This window comes from Calidris pugnax, unplaced genomic scaffold, assembly GCF_001431845.1.
Source record: "Calidris pugnax isolate Ruff unplaced genomic scaffold, ASM143184v1 scaffold103, whole genome shotgun sequence".
NCBI classification, from domain to species: domain Eukaryota; kingdom Metazoa; phylum Chordata; class Aves; order Charadriiformes; family Scolopacidae; genus Calidris; species Calidris pugnax.
In genome coordinates this window covers 4,562,698-4,584,671 of record NW_015090990.1, presented here as the reverse complement: position 1 = coordinate 4,584,671, position 21,974 = coordinate 4,562,698, and the positions used below count along the sequence as shown (strand labels likewise).

General features: G+C 36.7%; 1 protein-coding gene across 5 annotated transcripts in view; it reads right to left on the bottom strand.

The window, feature by feature from the left end:
• SLC4A10 (solute carrier family 4, sodium bicarbonate transporter, member 10) overlaps window positions 1–18,026 on the bottom strand; it is a 126,541-nt gene extending 108,515 nt beyond the window's left edge. For 2 of the 5 annotated variants that reach the window (XR_001413393.1, XM_014954468.1), the window contains exon 1: window positions 17,674–18,025. Coding sequence is in view for 3 of the 5 variants with exons in the window: in XM_014954465.1 (XP_014809951.1) it covers window positions 17,674–17,754 (81 nt within the window). In the remaining 2 variants the exon portion in view is untranslated. Of the gene's footprint in view, window positions 1–17,673 lie in introns of all 5 variants that reach the window. The other 3 variants (XM_014954465.1, XM_014954467.1, XM_014954469.1) reach the window with 2 other exon arrangements.
• Window positions 18,027–21,974: the final 3,948 nt, after the last annotated feature.

Below are 21,974 nucleotides of genomic sequence, written 5' to 3'. Positions count from 1 at the left end.
AATGACACCACCATCAATTTTTCAAATAGTTAATGCAAAGAGATGGGCACTTCGACAGGATAAGCAAGATCTTAGGTAGACTGACTGTCACTAAAGATGGGCTGAAAATTGTTGAGACCTAAAGAGAGTCCGATTAGGACTAGCTGGAGAGACAGGATGGTAAACTAGATGAACTGTTAATTTGATTCAGTGTGATCATTGCTACATAGCCAAAATCATCAGTAACTTTCCACATAAGTTTGCCAACTCTAGCAATATTGATACTCTACTAGCAGTGAAAGTAGCTTGACTGAACCAAATCTAGGTGAAATGTTAAAAAGTAGCGTGGGCCTTTTGTTATCCATTGTCAGGAAAAAATTAACTTGCATTAAATTAATTTGGATTTAAAAAGACTAAATTGGATTCCTTGTGGTCCTTCAGAGTTGTCTTCTATATGATCTATTACCCTCCATGAGAGAAAAGAAGATTGTTTTGGTTTGTTTGTTGTTGCGTTTTTTTAAACTGAAACTTGTAAATAACTTCCTTGAAGACAACTGACAAGTCTTTCTTGGCCAAAATGTATAAATTCAAAGATAGGGTTTAGTCTGATGACCTCCCAATCATCTATATCTTCAGGGAGTATCTTCAGCAGAAAATCCAGAACAGATGACCCAGTACTTCTCATCTCCAAAGACTTAGGGTGATCTACATGATCTTGTTGTCATGAATGATTTTGTTATCAAAGGCAACTGTAACTGATGTGATTGAAAACCACAGATTGTATCATGCAGAAATGTTCTGCTGCATGCAAATGAACAGTTTACCCTAATGGAAATGAAGAGACGTTTTGCACTGTCTATACAGTCACAGTTTAAGACAAGAAAAACTTTCCATCTCAAATCATTAGACAATGACATTCTGATTATCTTTGCTCTCACTCTTTATCTGTCTCAGGTCATCAGTAAGCCACGGTGATCAGGGAGGGCAATGCCAGAGAAAACCGTCAGGAGCCATTCTATTCACAAAGAAGATAAAAAATAATTATGTCCTCCAAGTCACTGATGATATGATCTGCTATCTGAAAGTTCAGGTAGTCTAATTAATTCACACAGGGATTAAGAAAAGAAGTAAACAGTGCAGAAGCTGGGGCGGGGGGGGAGGGCGGGTAGGAAGGGAGGGACATGACACAGGGACAGCAGAGGTGTGGGAGAGGCAGAAATGAAATAAATGAGATAATGAAACTGATAATGTGTTCTGAGAAACAGCAGGGCAAATAAACAGACTTCAAATACCTAGTTTGAAGGTAGGTATAGTTCTGCCTAGGGAATGAAATACTGCACTGTAAAGAGAATTTTCATACAAAAGCTCATTCAAAATATATTGGGAAAGTGGTTATGACAGTGGAGTAGATAACAAGGGATATGTATAGTTTAAAAGTCTAGACAGCACAAGCCCACAAGATATGCATTCAGGAATTTGAAATGTGCTGGTAAATATGAATCACAAATAGTAGTTCAACTGGTCTTCCTACTTCTCAGAGATTCACAACAAATTGCTTGTCAGCTGCAATTTGGAAGCTTTAAACATCATCACTTCCATGACCTTGTTGTTCTAGACTAGTTAAGACATTTGACAATAAAAACAAGCTAAAAGTTACAAACAACTGATATGACTTCAACAGCATGCTTTATATTGAAAATACAGAATATAATTTTTGGACAAGTAAATGCCAACACAGCATTACCAATTTATACATGTTTTATCAGTGAAAATCCATGTGAAATGATTTTTTATTGTTAGAAAAGAGCGTTATTATTTTTATTGTCAGTTTTCTCATAATACCACTAAATTGATAGACCCGTATGCAGCTGTTAGAGAACAGCAAACGAGGATACAATGATCTCCATCACAGCTTTGAAAAATATTAGCTAACCTTTGTCTACTTTAGGAATTTGGAAGTTTTTCTGGTGGTGGTAGCTAGAAAGGCTGTCAGGATTGCAGTCCTGGTAGGGAAACATTTTCCAAAGCATTTTTTTTCCCAACCCTTCTCACAGGCATAGTACTTACCTCTTTGTTTATTTACTAGACAACTAGTATCACATTAAATTTCACCTTTCAAACTCCATCTCCTTGATCTAAACATCCCCAGCATTCCATATTTTGAGAAAACAGCAGAAATTTACGAGATACCAAGTTTTACTGGCACAACACAAGTAACGACATTTTTTAATTACATACCATTACTTCTATTTCATTATACTGTTCTAAAGTGAAAACAATTACCAACACAATGATGAAAAATAATATCCAGCAGATGCTCTTCATACCCTTCCTTGCCAAGACAACACCACCTCCTTCTATTAAAAAATGGATTTTTTTGTGGTGAACACCAAAAAAAGGAGTGTCTTATCATTTAAACATTATGTCATAAGCTACTTGGATCCGTCTTCCATTTATTACAAGTTTGTACCAGGCTTAGAACAATAGGCTCCTCTTCTTGGCATAATCTCAATGTAGGTACTAAGCAAATAATAATAATTTGCTGACCTGTATTTAATCTTATAAGTATCCTTCCTTATAGCTGCAAATTCAACATACCTTTTCTTTAAATAGGATTGTTCTTAAACAGGTATGTGTATGCATGTGCAGAGAAAGAAAAACAGTGTTTGTGGGCTCCACTGACATGTACACTGCAAATATATGTGTGATGTGATAGTCAATAATTCAAACAAATTACCTATAACTATTTTAGTAGTCTGAATTTAGAAGACATGTTATAGCTTGTCGGTATACAAATAATAAATAGCCTCAGGTTAAGAATACTTGGCAACCTAAGTACAATAAAATGTACAACTGACACACCAGCCCAATCATTAACAGGTTATACTTAACTTTACAGGCTACAGAAGGAGTTTTGGGGAGGAGCTTCAACAAAGATTGGGCACAGTAAGAGAAAGTGCACTAATGACTGTAAGGTGCATAGCAATTGGGAAACCAAAACTGATATGCCAGTCCAGCAAACATAAAATTCAACTTTGTGGTAAAATCTCTCTCTTGGAAGGGAAAGGAGAAGACAAGTTGTAAAGCTTTTAAAAGAAAGTACAAGTTTGTATTTGAGAAGACGAGTAAATCGACTTTAAGTGATGTGGGCAGAGTGATAAGCAAAGACGATATTAACACCAGTAATCAAGTGAAGCAAAGCTGTAAGGATTAACGTCAGACAGGCAGATGAGATCGTAAATCACGGTGATGACATGAGCAGGCCTTCAATCTGATTTACAGCTACGTGGACAAACAGGAACTGTCAGAACTCAGAGCTGCATTGAGGAAGAAGAACACATCAGGAAAGAAAAGAAAACCCAGGAATTGTTTCTGATATTATTATGTTTAGGTGACTGCTGAAGACCAAGAAAATTTTCTGAGATAGGTAGAGTTTAAGTTGAGTGGGGGAAGACCACTAAAAAATAAAGTTGTGATGCCTTCATAAAAATTATGGCTTATGGCTACGTTATCTGAAGTAAGGTGCAGAGGAGGATGGAAAGGCTAAGGATGAATTCCTGAGAGATCTAAACACACACCTACAGACAGAAAGAGTAGGGGGACAGGAAGACCCACCCAACAAGAAACTGAGTCTGAAAAGAGAGGGAATCAACAAGGACAAAATGACAAATGTCTAAGAGCAACAAAATTTAGTGAAGACTATAACACAGCATTGCAGAGCGATAACAGATGGAGTGGAGGAGAATAAAGGACTAGCCTGGAATTCCTCCAGGAAGAAATCAAGTGGAACATTAGTGAGATAAATTTCAGTGCAAAAGACAGAAACCAGAAGTGAGCAGTTCTAGAAAGGCATAAGAAGATGAGAAATGAAGACAATTGTACAAAGCATACTAAGGGGGCACGGAGATGAAGGAGGTCTAGGGACAGGACATTAGTCTGGTGAATACAAACTTCTGAAGTTGAGGATTCTTTTGTGTTAGTTTTTTTTAATATGAAGAGACCTGAACATATTTTTTGTGTATGGCAAGAAGAGAAACGGAAATTAAAAATAAACAAAAAACCAGCAGTAGGTCAGAAGGTGGACAGGGACAGGTTCATTGGAACAGGTTCAAAGACTACAAAACAAAATCTTGACGTTTGTTTTAGTAAATATATAGGAAGCTTGAATTTTGACCTTATTTGGTTTGTTAGTTTTAACAAGTTCACATGGAGAGAAGGGGGAATAGATAAACTGAATGGAAGGGTATAAAATCAACAAAAAATACAGAACAGGCAAAAGTGCAAGCAAAGATACTCATAACAGATGATAAAAATCCCAGAGATTAAGAAATACAGAAAGTCAGCAGAAACAAGAGATTTTCATCAGAAATAGTCAGCAGTATCTCAGAAGCATGGCAGATGGCATTAGGAACTGAGAAAGTGGGTACTGGGAGTCAGCCAGGACCATGAATAGTCAAAAGGGTTTGGAAGCATATGAGAGGAACAAAAAAATAGAGCCTAAAAAGAACTGATAAGCTTATAGAGGATAAGAAATTACAGAGGAATAATGGAAATAAGAGCAGGAAAGAAGTCAACAAAGATCAACAAAACAGAAGTGTCCTGGTTTGAGATAAAACAGAACCAATTTCCTTTTCAGTATTTTTGCTTTTCAGTTAAGCGTCTTCTAACTTTCTGAAATTAATGGCATATTTTCCAGACAGTATCTGCTTCTAGCTGGTAAGATCTGATATTTATAGTTAACACCAAAGGCATGGTATGCAGAGAGGCTCTTGCTTATACGTACTGCTATAACAACAAAGTCAGTTCACTTTTTTATGAACCAAGTTGGAGGGCCAGAAGTGGAAGAGCATAGAGGGATTGCACCTGCTGGGAGGAGCGTATAGGATGGGTGAACCAAAACTGAGTAACAGGGTATTCCATCCCATCTGCATCATGCTCAGTATAAAAGCTGAGGGATCAAAGAGGTCAGCCTCTTTCTTCAATGGCCAGAGTCCAAGGAGGACTCTGTTCACCTGCCTTTGATTCCATGCATTCCTGAATCCAGTTCTTGTGTTCAGTCCCCATCTGTCACTGAGTCCAGACTGGGACTTTCCCAGTGCCTGCCAGTGATGTGACTGTCATCCTAGGAGCTTGATATGGTTTTGTATACATTGTATATATTTTCTTTTTTTATTAATAATTTTATCTTGTCAACCAAGTTGGAGGGCCAGAAGTGGAAGAGCATAGAGGGATTGCACCTGCTGGGAGGAGCGTATAGGATGGGTGAACCAAAACTGAGTAACAGGGTATTCCATCCCATCTGCATCATGCTCAGTATAAAAGCTGAGGGATCAAAGAGGTCAGCCTCTTTCTTCAATGGCCAGAGTCCAAGGAGGACTCTGTTCACCTGCCTTTGATTCCATGCATTCCTGAATCCAGTTCTTGTGTTCAGTCCCCATCTGTCACTGAGTCCAGACTGGGACTTTCCCAGTGCCTGCCAGTGATGTGACTGTCATCCTAGGAGCTTGATATGGTTTTGTATACATTGTATATATTTTCTTTTTTTATTAATAATTTTATCTTGTCTTTTTATTATTAATATTTCACTAAAGTAGTTCAGTTTCTTTTCAAGTCATAAGTCTCTCTCTTTCTCATTCTTCTCTCACTTGGGAAAGAAGTTGTCCAAGGAGGACTCTGTTCACCTGCCTTTGATTCCATGCATTCCTGAATCCAGTTCTTGTGTTCAGTCCCCATCTGTCACTGAGTCCAGACTGGGACTTTCCCAGTGCCTGCCAGTGATGTGACTGTCATCCTAGGAGCTTGATATGGTTTTGTATACATTGTATATATTTTCTTTTTTTATTAATAATTTTATCTTGTCTTTTTATTATTAATATTTCACTAAAGTAGTTCAGTTTCTTTTCAAGTCATAAGTCTCTCTCTTTCTCATTCTTCTCTCACTTGGGAAAGAAGTTGGAGAGCATCTGTCATTCATTTTAGTGGCCAGCCCAGCCCAAACCACGGACACAGAAGTTTTACAAAGTCCATTCTTGAAAAGAGAGAAAATAAAAATGTTGGAAAGGGTCAAATAGAAAAGGAATTCAGAGAACATAGTGCTTACAGAAGACCCACTCAAGCAATGCTATTGTTAAGAAAAAGAAGAAAAAAAAAAAGAGAGAAAGAGAGAAAGAGAGAAAGAGAGAAAGAGAGAAAGAGAGAAAGAGAGAAAGAGAGAAAGAGAGAAAGAGAGAAAGAGAGAAAGAGAGAAAAAGAAAGAGCTAGGAGCAGACAGAGCTTAAGAAAAGAGCACAGAAGTACCAACTTCTATTGACCCAAATTCAGAGCAGATATTGTCAGAGGTAACAGCCTCCACAGGAAGGACTGCAGATGAGGCAGTGTTAATAAACAAGGGAACAAAGCTCTGGGGGCAGAAGGGAACAGGAGGAGGTAAAAGGACAATCTCCAAGTTATTTGAGACCAGTAACATTGTAGAAACATCAAGAAAATAAAAGGAAGACCAGATAATAAAGGAGATGGGGAGTTTTGCACCTGAAGGAAAAAAGGAAGAGACACAGAAAGGAGACTGAACCGGAGGCAGATGTAATTTAAGGGAAGAAGGAAAGAATAGAGAATACCAAAAGAAATGTAATCCACTTGATTGGTTAATATAAAGGCATGAAAAAGCATCGCAAAGCACAGAGATAAAAAAGCACCAATAAAGCAATCAAAAATAACATGAGAAAGGAAACAGTACCATCTTGATTGTTGCTCTTTCATATATCCTGAAAATTCTGTTATCTGAAGCTGTTACATATACTCTCTCTGACAGACACTAGTTGTTTTAACAAAATTACATGGTGATTTAAAATGCTAGTTGATAATAGTGATTTGCTATGGCAGCTATACTAGGAAAAGATGTAATCCACTGAAGCTTATATTGCATGCCAAGTCCATATAAGCAGTATTGGTTGAGGTATTTCATACTTGTACAGTCTGTAACTATCTTACAAATTCATGCCAACATACGCTAATAAATCTTTTGTAATGTAGAACTGGACTAATGTGAGCCCTATTCTCTCAGGAATTTAAATCGTATTTATGGATCATTTGCCAGAATAGCATACTAATTACTTAATTCTTCTCTAGATATAGTACACAAGAGAGTAAATAACATCACTGGTTAAGTCTTCTTCTGCATCCTTGGATGCACAGATGCCTGGGTTCTAGGGGAGGGAGTGTTTGGGGGTTTTTAAGGAGCTTGTTTTGTTATTTTAAGCCTACTTATTCTTTTCCAAGCCCAGCGTCACAAGCTAGCATGTCTGATACTTAACTTTACCAAGGACTGTTTTCAAGCAGAAGATTTCTGAAGGCTTGAAAGGACTCTAAATGACTGTAAAGAGAACAAGTCCAGCTAACACAATCTAAACCATATCTGTGCCAGAAAGTTACACTGGGCTTTTGACCCCCAAAATAAGGGTGCAATCAGGTCTGCTATATATGGGAACCACAGATTTCAGCTAACACAATAAACCTCTAGGATTTGATCTGCGTGAAAAGGAAAAAGAAAAAAAAATAGTTCATTGAAATTCACTCCTTCCCCGTCACTTTGATATGCTATTAAAGTCACAAATAAGCTCACTTAAAAAACAAAGGGATATCAAGACTTATAAAAGAACTGAGTATTGTGTAATAATTTTATTTACTTTTGAGACATTTATACTTTAGCATAATTTCATCTCCTGATGTAAATATGACAGAATTCAAAACTCAAGGAAGTAGGTTTTAATCCATTGAGATTACAAATCCATGTCCAAGTGGTGTAATTCTCAGTAGACTGGATCATCACAAACAAAGATTTCACTTCCCAAAAGGTATGTGAAATCCTACATTAACCTGCATCTTCCACAACTCCTGTGTAGTCAATGGGAACGCAGTAGGATGGGAGCAAGATAAGAATCCAGATAATTACTATTTTAAACTCTAGGATTGCCATGGAATGCAACAGAACACTTTAAAATGTGCACATCATAAGAGCTTTCTTCTGCTCAGAAAGAGAATGAGCATATTTTAAACTGGGACAGAGCATAGAGAAAGTCAACAAGAGACTAGAAGTAATAACAGGAAGTCAGAAGAACAGAACTGAAATCTTCCTTGAACCTTTGTCTATCCTTCAAACAAAAAAGGTCCAAAGCTTTTATAAGACAACTAAAGACTGAATCTGCATCTCCCTGTACATCTCACATTATAGCGGGGAAAAAAAGAAGAGATAACCAGAAAAAGCAAGTGTCTCCACTTCTCCCTTCAGCAGTAGATCTGATTTACACAGGGCAGTCAGGAGGCCTGCCCATTCACCTCACAATCACTGCAGCAGCCAGATTAGCTTAACTAGCACTCTGTCTATGCCCGCTTATTATTAATCTACTAAAAAAATAATAAGGGAGGGGGGAAGTAGCAAGTGACATTTAATTAGTAAGTAAAAGATAAGAAATGTCTCCTTTTCAATAGCATAAAGATCAAGTCAATAAATCCTATGCATAGTTCCATTAATACTAATGGATATACTAATATTATTCCCTTGAAAATTTTATTCATTATTCTCATTCTTGTTCATTTTTCAACACCCTGAATCACAAAACTACTGCTCATGCCAAAGAATGATAAAAGATTAGCGAAGGTGTGATGACTTTTTTAATCTGTCCATGAAAAAATGGAAATTCTATGTGACATTATTATCTCGTATTTGTCCGTCTTGTGTTTTAAACGCTTCCTAAGTGTTCCTGTTTCCTCAGTTTTCCTGTTACTGATATGCAGCATTACATTTCTATGGAGATCCAGTCAGCCTAGAAGTAAAGAGGTATTAAATTTGCTTATCTTTCCAACATAATTACTCTCAAGATATTTTAGTCAACATAACCCAGTTTATAATCCCAAATTCTACAGGTGAGACACTGAATGTAGTGTGTAACATCCTTGCTTGAAATCACTTCTGGTACCTTTGAACGGGATTAACTGAACTCACCTTTAGTACCTTTGAACTGGAAGACCGTACATATGGTGGTAACTTCTAAAAAGATTTCCAAACAGTGTTTATAAACAATCAACCAGTAAGCCTGTTGCTGGTAATGAGTAGATTTAGAGAAACAGCTACTTATAAAGAATAAAGTTATAGGGCATACGAGTAAGTGCGATATACTGGAAAACAACTGGTCCTCTAGAAAACAGAAGCCACAGGGAAATTGTAATTTCTTTTGGCAGAGGGAGGTCACCAGTGCAGAAGTCATCACTGGAATTCCAGTGAGATCTGCACTGGTACAAATGTATAGATTATTTGGATGTGCAAGGCGACAAAGTTTGCTAACAACAGCTAATTTCCTAATCAGATTCATAAAGATAAAGCTTGAACATGAAGAGCTGCAGAAGGCCCTTACCACACTAAGTGGGTTAAGAATGATAAGAAGTTGGATGAAAATCAGCAGGAGACTTGCAAACTGATGCACAAGAGGGAAAAACAATTCTAGTTTCACATATAGAGTGAAATTTTCTGAACACCATCACTTAGCAGTGGGGTCTTGGAGATTTGGTTAAAAAGTCCATGAAAACATTGTATCAAAGTTCAGTAGCTGTGAGGAAAAAAAAGGAAACAGAACACTACAACTTGAAAATGCAGAGAGACCAAAACAAGGATATCCTTATTCCCACTGTACACATCTTAAGTTTATCTGCAGGTTACAAATCAAGTGTAATTAGTTCCCACTTGCCAAAAAGGATAAAGCTGAAATGGAAAAGATTCAGAGGCAGAGAACAAGAATACCCACTGTACCAGGTAGATATATTAGAAGTCTTTTATAAAAACATGATGGGTATTCAGAGGCTGAATATGGAAATTACCGTTCACTGTCTTTCCCAGCATAGTACTGAGGACAACCGGTATTAAATTAAAACAGCTGGAGCCAGGTTCAATACAAGCAAAAAGACATAGTTCTTCATGCAGCATATTGGCAAGCTATGGAACCCTGATGGATACTAGAAGTTTATTTGAGTTCAAGAAATGTGTGGATATGTTCAGGCAAGAGCAATCTATCCAAGGTACCAAATCCAAAAACACCATTTCCGGAACAGAAAGTCCTGGATCCATGAACTCTGAGGTTCTCAGACAGTACCCAGGACATCTACCATGCTGCACCTGCCCCACTATTGCACATTTCCCTAGGGTTTTGAGCTGTATCAGAGAGACAAGACACTGAGCTAGTATCTTTAGTTTGGCTCAGCACAACCATTTTTATATTCCTATGTTCCAGGGAAAGATATGGCAACCGAGGCATCTGAAGGAGATCTGCAGTTCCGTACTGAGATTGATTGAAAGGTCCTCTGACAAGAATTGGAAAGTACAAATACACATAAATTCAAACTGAGCAGAACCGCACTAGGAACCTGATGAAGCAGAGAAAACCCTGTCTTCATTAACACAATCTCCCAAAGAGAGGGTTACTAAGCATGGGGTGCTCTTTGTCTTAGAAATAATGTAACTCCCTGCTGTTTTCTGAGAAAAGCAGTGTTGGCCCATAATTGTCTGCTACACCAGCGTATATCACTGTATATGCCAAATCCGTAAACTGTAAACCAAGAGAGAAAGATATATGGTGATGAACATGCTGGGAAGGCAGGAGCATCTATTACGGGAACAGCATCAGCTCCAGGGCTTAACCAATTTATTTTATAGGATCCCCGCTGCCCAGCTCTGCATAAAAGCAAGTGCCAAAAGTGTCCAAAGCCAAAGAGCCGAAGTAAAAGACTCTCCAGTTCCCTTGAAGAGATTTTAAGCTGTGCATAGTGAAAGACAAAGGTGCTATTCTTTACATTCTTATATTAAATTAGAGTTCTACAGGTGTGTACAGTGTAGCCAAGCAAAGACAGGAAAATTAAAAGAAAATTAAACTAGAAATTGATAATGACATTTTTATGGACATAAAAAGAGGCCCATGAGGGAAATAAAGTCTAAGCGATTACCAGGGAAATTTGTTTATAGCTGATGATACAGACGTTGCTAAAAATGTAAATTTAATCCCTGTCTCAGCAATTGCAAAGGATACTAAAAAGGAAACAATTTAACACTTCATATCTGTTGAAGCAGGCAAGAAAAGGACCCAGAGCACATCTCAGATCTCTGTGCTGAGGTTGCTGCTACTGTAGATGTTCAGGACATAAGGCAGTGCTAGTAACTACTTCTGACAGCACAGATTACATCTCTCACTGACATCCGCAGCAAATATGCATCTTTGCATTAGAAGTTAGATGGCTGAGAAATTTCAGCACGTCTGCACCCTACAAAATAGAAAACCACTCAAGAAAGAGGAGGAGGAGGAGAGCAGAAGGCAGACTGGGCAGTAACCAAGCCCAGTGAGTCACTGCAAGACACTCACTAGCAGTAATGAGGAATGCACTCCTGACTACGCACAGAAGGACTGGTGACAGTACACTGAGATCTAGCAGAGGGGACAAGTCTGGTGAAGGCAAGAAGGCATCAAGGTCCTGGAGAAAGCGGTCATCAGTTCCTTCCGTAACAAAAGAAGAATGCCAAGACAGGTTTTCATTTTCATATGTTTAAAATTTCACACATTAGGTAAACTTTATTGGCAATATCCAGCCATCTCCATTAAATCCTGTGCCCAGGTGGTCTAAGAAGTCATATTTTTGACATGTGTTAGAACAAGTACCTGAACTGATATTCTAAAGGTAAGATCCCGTCACAGTTACCAGAGACTGAGCTTCATCCTTAGCAGCACTCACAGAACTAGGCTGAGACTTGCCATGTGGAAGCTAAGCACCTAGGAATAATCATCAGCAGAACATACAATGCCATAAGAAATCACTATATTGCTGTCATTGTTACAAAACTATCATTTCGCATTTTCTATATGTATTAGATTTTTCTAATGATTATTCAGTGTACTCCATTAAAAACCTTTACATGGCAGTCAACGTTGAGGTAACACAAGCCAACCTCCAACCTTCTTATGTACTAAGAGCTGCCTAAATTTAAAGTTGTGATATGCACAACTGCTGTTTAAGACACACATACCCACATGAAGTCTAAAATCTTATATTTATCAAAATTTATTCCTGGAACAGGACTAGAAAAGTTAGACAAACAACAGGGAGAAAAAAGGGGAAAAGAGAAGTCTGATTTCTAATTTTTTTTTTTTCCAATTTTAAAGTATTGCAGATAACCCTAGCAGGAAAATAGAAACTAAACACTTAAATAATTAAAAATTGAACTAAAGAGTGGCATCAGCTTGTATAACTGACCTGCATGGCTAACTTTCAGACATAAACCCCCTAAAAGCACTCTCATCTAATAAGCTTGACATCAGGTCTCCACCATGCAAATTCCTATCTCCACACCTGAAAGGAATTGCTCAGCTGCAGCTCCCCTTACTAATGCAAGGACAAAGTATTTCTCTCCTCTTCCACTTGCAGGATTCAGGCATAAAATTGACACTGCTTTTCCTGGCAAATTTTAATTGCAGGATTGAGACATAAAACTGATACTGCTTTTGTTAGAATAGTTTTAATTGCATTAAATGTAGATGCAAACCATATGGGTATGATTTCTTGCACGTCTTTTAATGACTCTGTGTGCCTGCATAAAATCTTTAATAAAAAGAATTTAAGCAAGTGAACTCATTATGTTATCAGGAAAGAAATAGATGAATCTTGAATCGCTGAAGGCTCCTATATACATTTTTGTTTTCTTTAAGCAGCCTGAGGGAAAAGAGAGAAGCTATTTCAAAAATGAGAAAATTTTTACAATACCTCAACATTCCATCATGTGACTTAATGCCTGTTTTACATTTTTATTCCATGCACCAATATTCAATGAATATTTTGTATCAGTTGATGGTTGCTACATCAGTTGAGAACAGTTGAGAGCTCTGTGCAAACTCTGAGTTTCCACTAGAAATTAACAAATCTTTTTTTGGCAAGTTGACTGAAAACACAACTTCTGAATCCCTGGAATTCATGTTCCCCATAGTTTACCTTTTTATTATTATTATTAATATTAGTGATACCATACTGGATTATATCTTTTTATTCAGTTACTTCAAAATTTGCTTAGCTCAAAATATTAAAGCTTAATCTTTCCCTTTAGGAGTTATTCTCTGCTAATATCAATGGCATTGGAAGACAGATTCCATATAAGACATCCCAAAACAACAGGAGGTTTCATCACTAAAACAACTGCTATGACTTAAGCAAAGCTATTTTCAAAGCTTTTCTTCTCCATAAGATTACCAACAAACATTACTATTTATAATTTTCAATGCATTCAGTCCTCATTTTTCAATGATTCCCATCCAAAGTTTCCCATATTTATTTGACTAGTTAATAGAGAATCTGAATTTCCTTCCTAGATAATGTGATTCTGCCCTTCTACTCAGCCTTGTTGAGACATAACTAGAGTGCTCTGTTCAGTTCTAGGCTCCCTTCTTAGAAGAGAGACATGGATATACTGCAGCAAGTCCAGCAAAGGGCCACAAAGGTCACAGAAGGAGAAGCTGAGAGTGCTGGGACTGTTTCAGCCTGGAGAAGGCTCAGAGGGGTCTTCTCAGAGCATACAAATACCTGATTGGTGGGAAGTAGCAAAGGCTTAGCCAGACTCTTTAAGAAGGGCAAGAAGAAATGCGCACAAATTAAAATGTGAGAAGTATCACTTAAACATAAGAAAAAACTTGATCCCCTCAATAAAATGGAAATAGCAGTATTTCCCCACCTCATCACCAGTCACATCTTGTAATCACTTACTGCTATTTACGTTTTTTAAACAATTCAGGAAAGCAATGGTCTCCCTTTTAGGGTTACACTGAAATGAGTACGGCACAATGGAAAGCATTATGTAGCTTAATCTGTAGTTCATATTGATTTTACTAATTAAGCAATCTATCGGAATTTACCAGAATTATGGATCAGCTTCTACTTAGACTTAGCTTCTCATAAAAGAAACTATCATGAGACCAAAGACCCTGATCACAGTAGTGTAACCGCACTCGTGCTCATGGGTTTTTTTATTAATAACTTTTACTGAAAAGTTAAGGCAAAATAAATATAGTTTTGCAAGGAAACAAGAAACAATATGAACAAGTCATATTATTTATGAGGTTCACTACAAAAAAGTGAGAGAAAATGAACCACAGTTGAGATTGCTGCTTCTCTCCAAAACGCCACTCTAAGTAATGCATTTACTGCATTAACATGGTCACCTTCCTTACTGCTCCCACTTAGGTGGTCCCACTTCTGCAGGAATTGGTTGGGACTGAATCTATTTTAATTTTTTTTTAACAGATTACTGTGGGATTATTGTTGTGATTTATTCAAATTTTCATACTGCATCCCTGCAAAACTCCTTCAAATAGTCTTTATTCACAATGATCACGTGGCAGTATTCTTGGAAAAATAAATGGAATAGCGCATTCTTGGAATACTAGTCATTTAGCTATACATTCTGTGACCCTGCAGTTAGCTGTTACATATTTATGCTATGTTACTTTATGTTTTAGACCTTTCTGATATGTTTATACTAAGCCTTCCCTAATTCAGGTTATTAGGCCCAATGACTTGGTATATGAATTAAAGTACTAAACGAGGAGAATCTGACCAGAGAATAGGATGATCTCTTGGGAGAGAGACTAATGTAGGACAAAAGGACTTGAATTCCTTCAACTCACTCAAAGCACTTTTGCTGTTAGTGTTGTATTGCCATTTGTGAATATTTGGCCACAATCTCCTGTTTGTGCCAGCATTGCCATTTCCGTAAAAACTGGCACTATAACTTATGAAAAAAGTTAGTAGCATGGAATCAGAATGGCAATCAGTAATAAGTAAAAGTACTACACACCCGAGTATGTGCAAGAGTGTGAGCATTCATGTTTAGAATTGGAAAATGACACAAATATTGGGCTTCCTGCACATGTTGCTACTTAACACAGTTCCTAAAATACCCATACAGAGCTTTGTTTCCTTATAAGATCTTTATCATCAAATTCTGCAAACAGGAATACTTAAAGATAGGAAAACACATACTCATGGTTGCGTATTCATTACACACAGTCAAGGGGAAAGAATTCTTCAGTGAGAGAGATCCTTCTTTGCACGGTATTCTTCAAAAACTGACAGTTGCAATCAACCTCTTTTGAAGAGGGATGGTATAGTTTTAAAGAAGGCATAAAAACCCTACTTGTTAAGTTGATACCATACACTGCCACAGGATTCAGTTACTGCAAGTTTTTGTAATATGTCCAAATATCAGCAAGTATATTTTAAATCTTTCTTTTTTGGGTGGCAAGGGGCTGTGGGGAAGACTGTGGGTGTTAAACAAGCAAAATAGTTTGTAGTTTTAAATTTTCAGATCATTCCAAGTCCCTACTCTCACGTGTGTATCTCTACCTTGCTGCAATTCTTTCTCCTACAAAAGAACTTCACCTCTTTAATATATGCCTTTGGGGTACTATTCTCTAGTCCCTCCAAATGAAGAAGGACCTATAACGGGACCATGTCCTTTGAGTGAAAAAAACATATTTGAACCCACTTGCAATAGTCAGTAATGCCACTGTTTCCAAATGGAATGACCTAAACATACACTTCCTCAAGCAAACATTCTTCACCAATTTATTTTCCTCTGTAGATACAGTTTCTATCCAAAACAGGCCTCAACAGATGTCTATTGGACTATTTGTAGTTTATCATCAGTGTTACATTTCAAAAACACCCAGAGAACGCAGTTTGCAGAATTAACACAAATGATGAAACAAAAAGTCCAGCACAAGCACATGGCATACTGCTACAGCTTCCAGTTACGCAAAATTCCATGGAGATCTAATTATTTTAAATGAGCAAAGGAGAGTTCAGGAACAACTTCAAAATACAGGCAGGTCAGGATTTTAAATTATACTTGAATAAGGGAAAGAAAGAAGCTGGGGGGAGGGTTGGTCCTATTAAAATGTCCATAAAAACCCTGCAAAGCACCAAAATACCATGAAACCAATACTTTCAGGAATTTCATTCCAATGCCAAGAAACAGAATGTACTCATTGTGACTAATACATTAAAATACTGAAAATAAATTCTAACAGATTAAAAAGATCCTGTAGCAAGTGAAAGGTATAGTTAAATCATTCCAGAACTAATCAAGCTTAAAAGCAGGGCAGTCTTTCCCCATTATTAATAAGAATGTAAGCTGGATAAGTAGACTGGGAAACTATAAATTATGGCCAGTAAAAGTAATACAACATTTTTCAGAAATATGTTTTTAATTAAATGAAAAGACAGCCATTTTTACTGAAGCAATTTGCTGCACATTCTTAAGTTTGGTCTTCTGTGGTCTCCCACACACATACGTTTCCAACAAAATTATATGGGGATGAAACCAGAATACAGTTCTAAATGCAAAATCATTTCCATGTTTTACATGTTTACATTTCTCAGTGGAAATATGAAAATATTTTTAAATCTTGATCACTTAATCCTGTGCTTTGGGGTCAGGAAATACTGCTCACCCCTGCCAATCTCCAGTCCAATTATATGTGAAAATTGTTGTTTCACAAGGGTAAAGCAAGAGACAGAAAAATTGCACACTACTTTCAGGCTTCAGCTGAGCTTTTAAAACACATGGCCAAACACGTTGCCATGGAAATGTTCTGCAAATACATCTAGAATTTCTTAAGATGGAGCTGAATATAGTTTTTTTAAAATAAACTTCTCTTAAAATTTCAAATATAATTGCTCTATGCTGTATTTAAGGGAAACAATGGTTATTATCTAGCGTTTATAACACCTAAAATGATAACAGTATCTCCAATTCCATTTTGTGCTCCATACATGAAATTAGGCCACTATCTTCCTATGTGAAATACCCATAAACTATGTACTCTGAGTTTCCTATCCATCACCCTAATACAATACCAGATACAAAAGTATCAGCTTTGCAGTAAAGTTGGCAACAATTAAAAACAAAAAAGATAAGATATGCTTCAGTAAAATTAAATTGGTTTTAAACAACATTCTAAATATTTGTTATTAATCTTCTCATTTACAACCTGCTAGTATTAATATGTATCACTAAGTGTAATAATTAAAAAGGGCAGAGTTATCTTGCTAAACTTTCACTGTTATGTTCAGTAAGCTATTTTTAAAACTGATTTGAAATGAAGCAAAAAAAAAAAATCTACTACTGCAAAATGAAGTAAGATCTGTGTCTGCAGAATAGCTCGGTCCTGTTACACAATGTGATACGTTGTTTAAAATAACCTGCCACTGTAGGTAAACGTTGCTTTATACTGCATTTCATACGACAAACACACATATTCACAGAATAGCTTTGTGTGCCACGTAAAGCTAAAGCAAAATAAAAATGCAATGCAATCTTGTCATTTTCCTTTACAGCAAAGGTATAACCTTTGACAATGAATTAGTTAAAAGAAATCATATTAACAATAAAACCAGGTTGAAAATATGCAATAATCTTACATTGTTCAAACAGCAATTAACACCACATTAGATTTCAAAGATATACATCGTTCTGCTTATGTAAACAGTCTACCCTATAAATCCTGTAGCAAATCCAACATGAAGCAATTACACAGACAAAGAGATTGCAAATGACCTAAAAATGTAAAACAAAGCCTTGTGTTAGAAATATTAGTATAAACTATGAGGTCATACCTGATGACTTAAAGACTGTAATGTCTCACCGGTTCCGAGCTGCATGACCTTACTATTTCCAGAGACCCCCAAAAATTGCATTTCCTGTCTTAGAAAAGTACATCACAGACCCATCTATCTCTCAAAATCTTCTGGGCTAGTGAAGAAAGCATTAACAGCCATTCTGTCCATCAGTAAGTGCTGGAGTCATTACCCTCAAGATATCAGATCTTAAATATAGTTTCCTCCGTGCGAATACAGACATCCAGTAGTCAAGGAGGCTGACACAGCTATATCACTGATGCTGCTAATGCCATCTGAAAACAGTAAGCTTACTGCTTAAAGCAATCCTGCATCATCCAAACAGAACAAGCCACATCCTTCAACTCCTCACTTACGTTTTTTATAAAACCTAGCGCTGCCATTATAGATTTTGTTTTCATCTGTGGTCAGCTAAAGGAGAAATTAGATATTATGCAACCAGCTTTGCATTAACAAAAGAAAAACGGCAGATGAAGTGACATATCGAGGTTATCAAATTTTGCTTGCATGACCACTCCTCAACAAGCACTATCACCATTCAGAAGAAGCATCACAATCTGATCCAAAGGAAAATTACCAGAAAGAAATTATAAACAATTCATAGGCAGCAAGGCATTTAAACACCCCTGTGGTACTGAAACAGCTATTTTATGCAACCTTATGAATCCCAGTCTCTATTAAATTAAAAAGGTTGCTTGCCTAAGTATTTTTAGTGTTTATTTTCAATAAATTGCATGATCACTGCATTGTTTCCATTACTCCCTGCTAGCAGCCAGAAAACAGCATGCCTTGAAAACGTGCCAGTATTATGACAGCAAAAATGTGTTTTGATATCAAACAAAACAATCATGCATGGGTTTTTTCTGATATGAGAGACCTTTCAAGCTAACAAATGTACACTATCCTCCTTAGTAATTTTTAAATTATTACGACTACAAAGTAATAGCTGGACTTTTTATTAAAATGCATGCTTGATGCAAGTGAAATTGATTATTATAAATCATTATTTACATTTATTGCTAGCACTATGGCAACAAACTTAGGCAAACAAAAAAAATCACTTTACAGAACTGAGACAAAACAGTGCCACCAACAAACTAGAAAAAGTTATCATTTAATAATTCCTCGAAAACCTAGACCCACGGAAAAATTACTCATGTTCACACAGTGAGAAAGTCCTATTTAGGCACTCAGTCCATATCCTTAAATACACAGGAACATTCCCTCAACACATACTGAAATACATTGCTACCAGTCAAATTTTACAGACAAATGAAACTTGGAGGAAAAAAAATCTTCCCTGATTTAACTACAGCTTGCATGTTATTCAAATTAATTTGGATGTCCTTCTTTACTTTGAAATATAAGCAGAAGCCAAAACCAGAAGTAAATGGTTCTAAATTAATTCACCCAGATCCTATTCTGTTAGTTTAACATTATTATTATACAGTTGTAGTAATTGCTGTTTTGAGTAATCAAGTTTGGCTTATAGTCATTCACATTATGGCACTGATAATAGGAAACTGGTCTCATCCTTGAATACCACATATTTCCCTTTAGAGAGGGAAACTGCCTGCTATCAGTTTATAACCAATTGTGCAAATGCCTCAACATAAGGACGCTTCATCTACAGGGAAAGGGAACTCAGCCATTACCCACACATGTGTAGAGGGTCTCCAATGACATGTTCATCAGCCTGGAAGAGGCTGGTCAGTGAACCCCCAGGAGGCTTTAATGTGCAGCAGGAAACCAGATCAGGCCAGACCCAGCACTGCTTTTCATGTTCTCCAAGAAACTTAATCTTGAGGCCAACAACCTGACACCATCTTTTCTCTGCTGATGACAGTGGCAGTCAGGGTGCCACGTTGAACATTGTGAATGTTCTTGAAAGCTTTCCAGAATAACTCATGAATTCACTTTCAACCAAGAAAATACTACTAAATCTATGTGCACAGTATGTAAGTGCATACACACAGGAGACAAAAGGCCCTTCAAAAAAAAGGCAAGAGTGATTCAGCAATAAAAAGAGGAAAATAGCTTTCCCACATCAGAATGAAATAGGAATATCTCCCAGGGTAATATTTTTATTTCAAAGGGCAATTTAAAAAATTATAATAATACACCATTACTAAATATTAAGTTAGTTACTCCTATGCAAACACTCAGTAGTGCAATATTATGTTCTGATCAGTAGCTACTCACAGCTACATAAGGGAGTAGAACCTTGCACCTGTGAGTTGGTGGCAACCACTTCCAAGTCCCCACAAGCCACCTAGTGAGGATATGGAGACCAGCAAGATTATAAGAAGTAACCAAATAAAAAATGTATATGCCAAGCCAACTTTTCTAAATATTATGCAGGCTCTCTCTGTGCAAATCTCATATTATGTAATGATCCACCTAAAAAGTGAAAAATGCAAAGCTAGGAGCTACAACCACAGACGTAAGAAATATCAGTTAAGGGTTTCTGCTCACAAAGAGTACATAATCTCTCCCCCAGCTGGACATCAGAAGAATTCAAGTGCTAGCAAAAGACAAGATAGAAGACTATTTTCCTGAGTTACACTAGATCTCAATGCAAACTATAAATGCATTCAGAAATATGCATGAAGAAATACTGTATATTACCCCAGCTACTAGAATCTTTTCCCAGGATTTACTTCACGACAGTGCAATTACTATTTTGCAAAAGTGAAAATTTTAACATTTCATTAGTAATGTTAAAACAGAGAGAGAGCATACATATAGGTCCATTTATAAAGTATAGGTGTTTATTCTGAGAAATGTTAAAGCAAAAATCTGGTAATTCATTCCCTCTAAAATATCAACAGGTATCACTTTATACCATACAAAAGCATTACTCACAAATACAGATTGCTTTTATTTCATTTTTCTTCACAGGAAAAAAAAGAAAGAATAATAAATGGATTATGCAAGGCGAAATAATGGTCACTTTGAATCTATCACAATCAGCTTCATATCAAAAAGACCTGACCTAAGCAGTGAGTAAGCAAACACCACCAGCTCTGTCACACAACTTTTCTAAATCAAATTTAAGACAAGTTTGCTAGTACTAATGATCATGATAGAGAACATTTGGCATCAATGAAAGGTATTGCAGATTGTAAAAGTAAGGTGAGAAGATATAGGGTTGTACGAAAATAGCTGGAAGAACAATAATAACACACATTCCTCAGCAACACTTCAGGGGATCAATTTTACTATATATTTTTGTTAATGACCAGAGCATAAGTAGTATGAATGATAACAAAAATCATAGTTTGGCTTTGTTCAAAACAATTCTCATATTGAATAGCACTGCTAATATATGAGGAATGGAACATCACCAGGAAGACATGGATTACCTTTAGGACCACATGAGTAAAATTGGGGTAAAATTTAGCAATGCAAAATGCAAAGATGTGAACTTACAGATTATTAAGTTTCTGCTAAGAATTGAGAGCTCAGCAGTTGAAAATTATAGTGGATGAAACTGTTGGGACAAAGCAGATCACAGTAATTATGAGCTACCAATATGATGCCCCCACGGAAATGAAATTTTAAAATTATCAGGGAAGATATTTCTAGTACATAAACATCAACATTAATGCAACAACATGAAGCCCTATTAAAATCTTACTGTTCTTTATTCTGATCACCTATGTCTAGAAAAGGAAGGCAAACTGCAAGATACAAAGGTTTCTACAACAGTGAGGGAGATTCTGAGATGAAACTGAAAATATTTGCTTTGTTTAGCTGAACAAAAAAAAGACTAAGGGGGGGGATCTGTGTAGGTGTCAAGATAGAAGTGCCAAAGAAAAAGAAAAAATATTCAAGTAAAAGAACAATTTTGGAACAAGCACAAACCTTACAAAGTTGTCATTAATGTTTCGGGGTTTTTTTTAACTATCAGAGATTGAAGGTCTGCAACGGCAGGAAAACAAAGACCAAGAGTGTGCCTTTCCCTCCTCTATTTCTACAAGAGATGATCATGATGCAGGCACGTGAAGAAAAAGTAGAACCACAAGGTACAGCAGAATTGCAACCAAGAGCAGGACCTAAAGAAAACCAGGTTGCCCTGGGACTCAACACCAATTGGAAGTTTAGAAACCTGAAACAAAAAAGCAGCAAACAAACAAAAATGACTCGATAACAGTTGGTTTCTCCAGTACGGAAGACACTGAGCTTTCATCTCAATACATAGAGTAGTATTAACAATACAAATAGTTCAGCACTTTCTCTTAGCCAAAATAATTCATCAGTTCTTAAGTGTCAGCTGA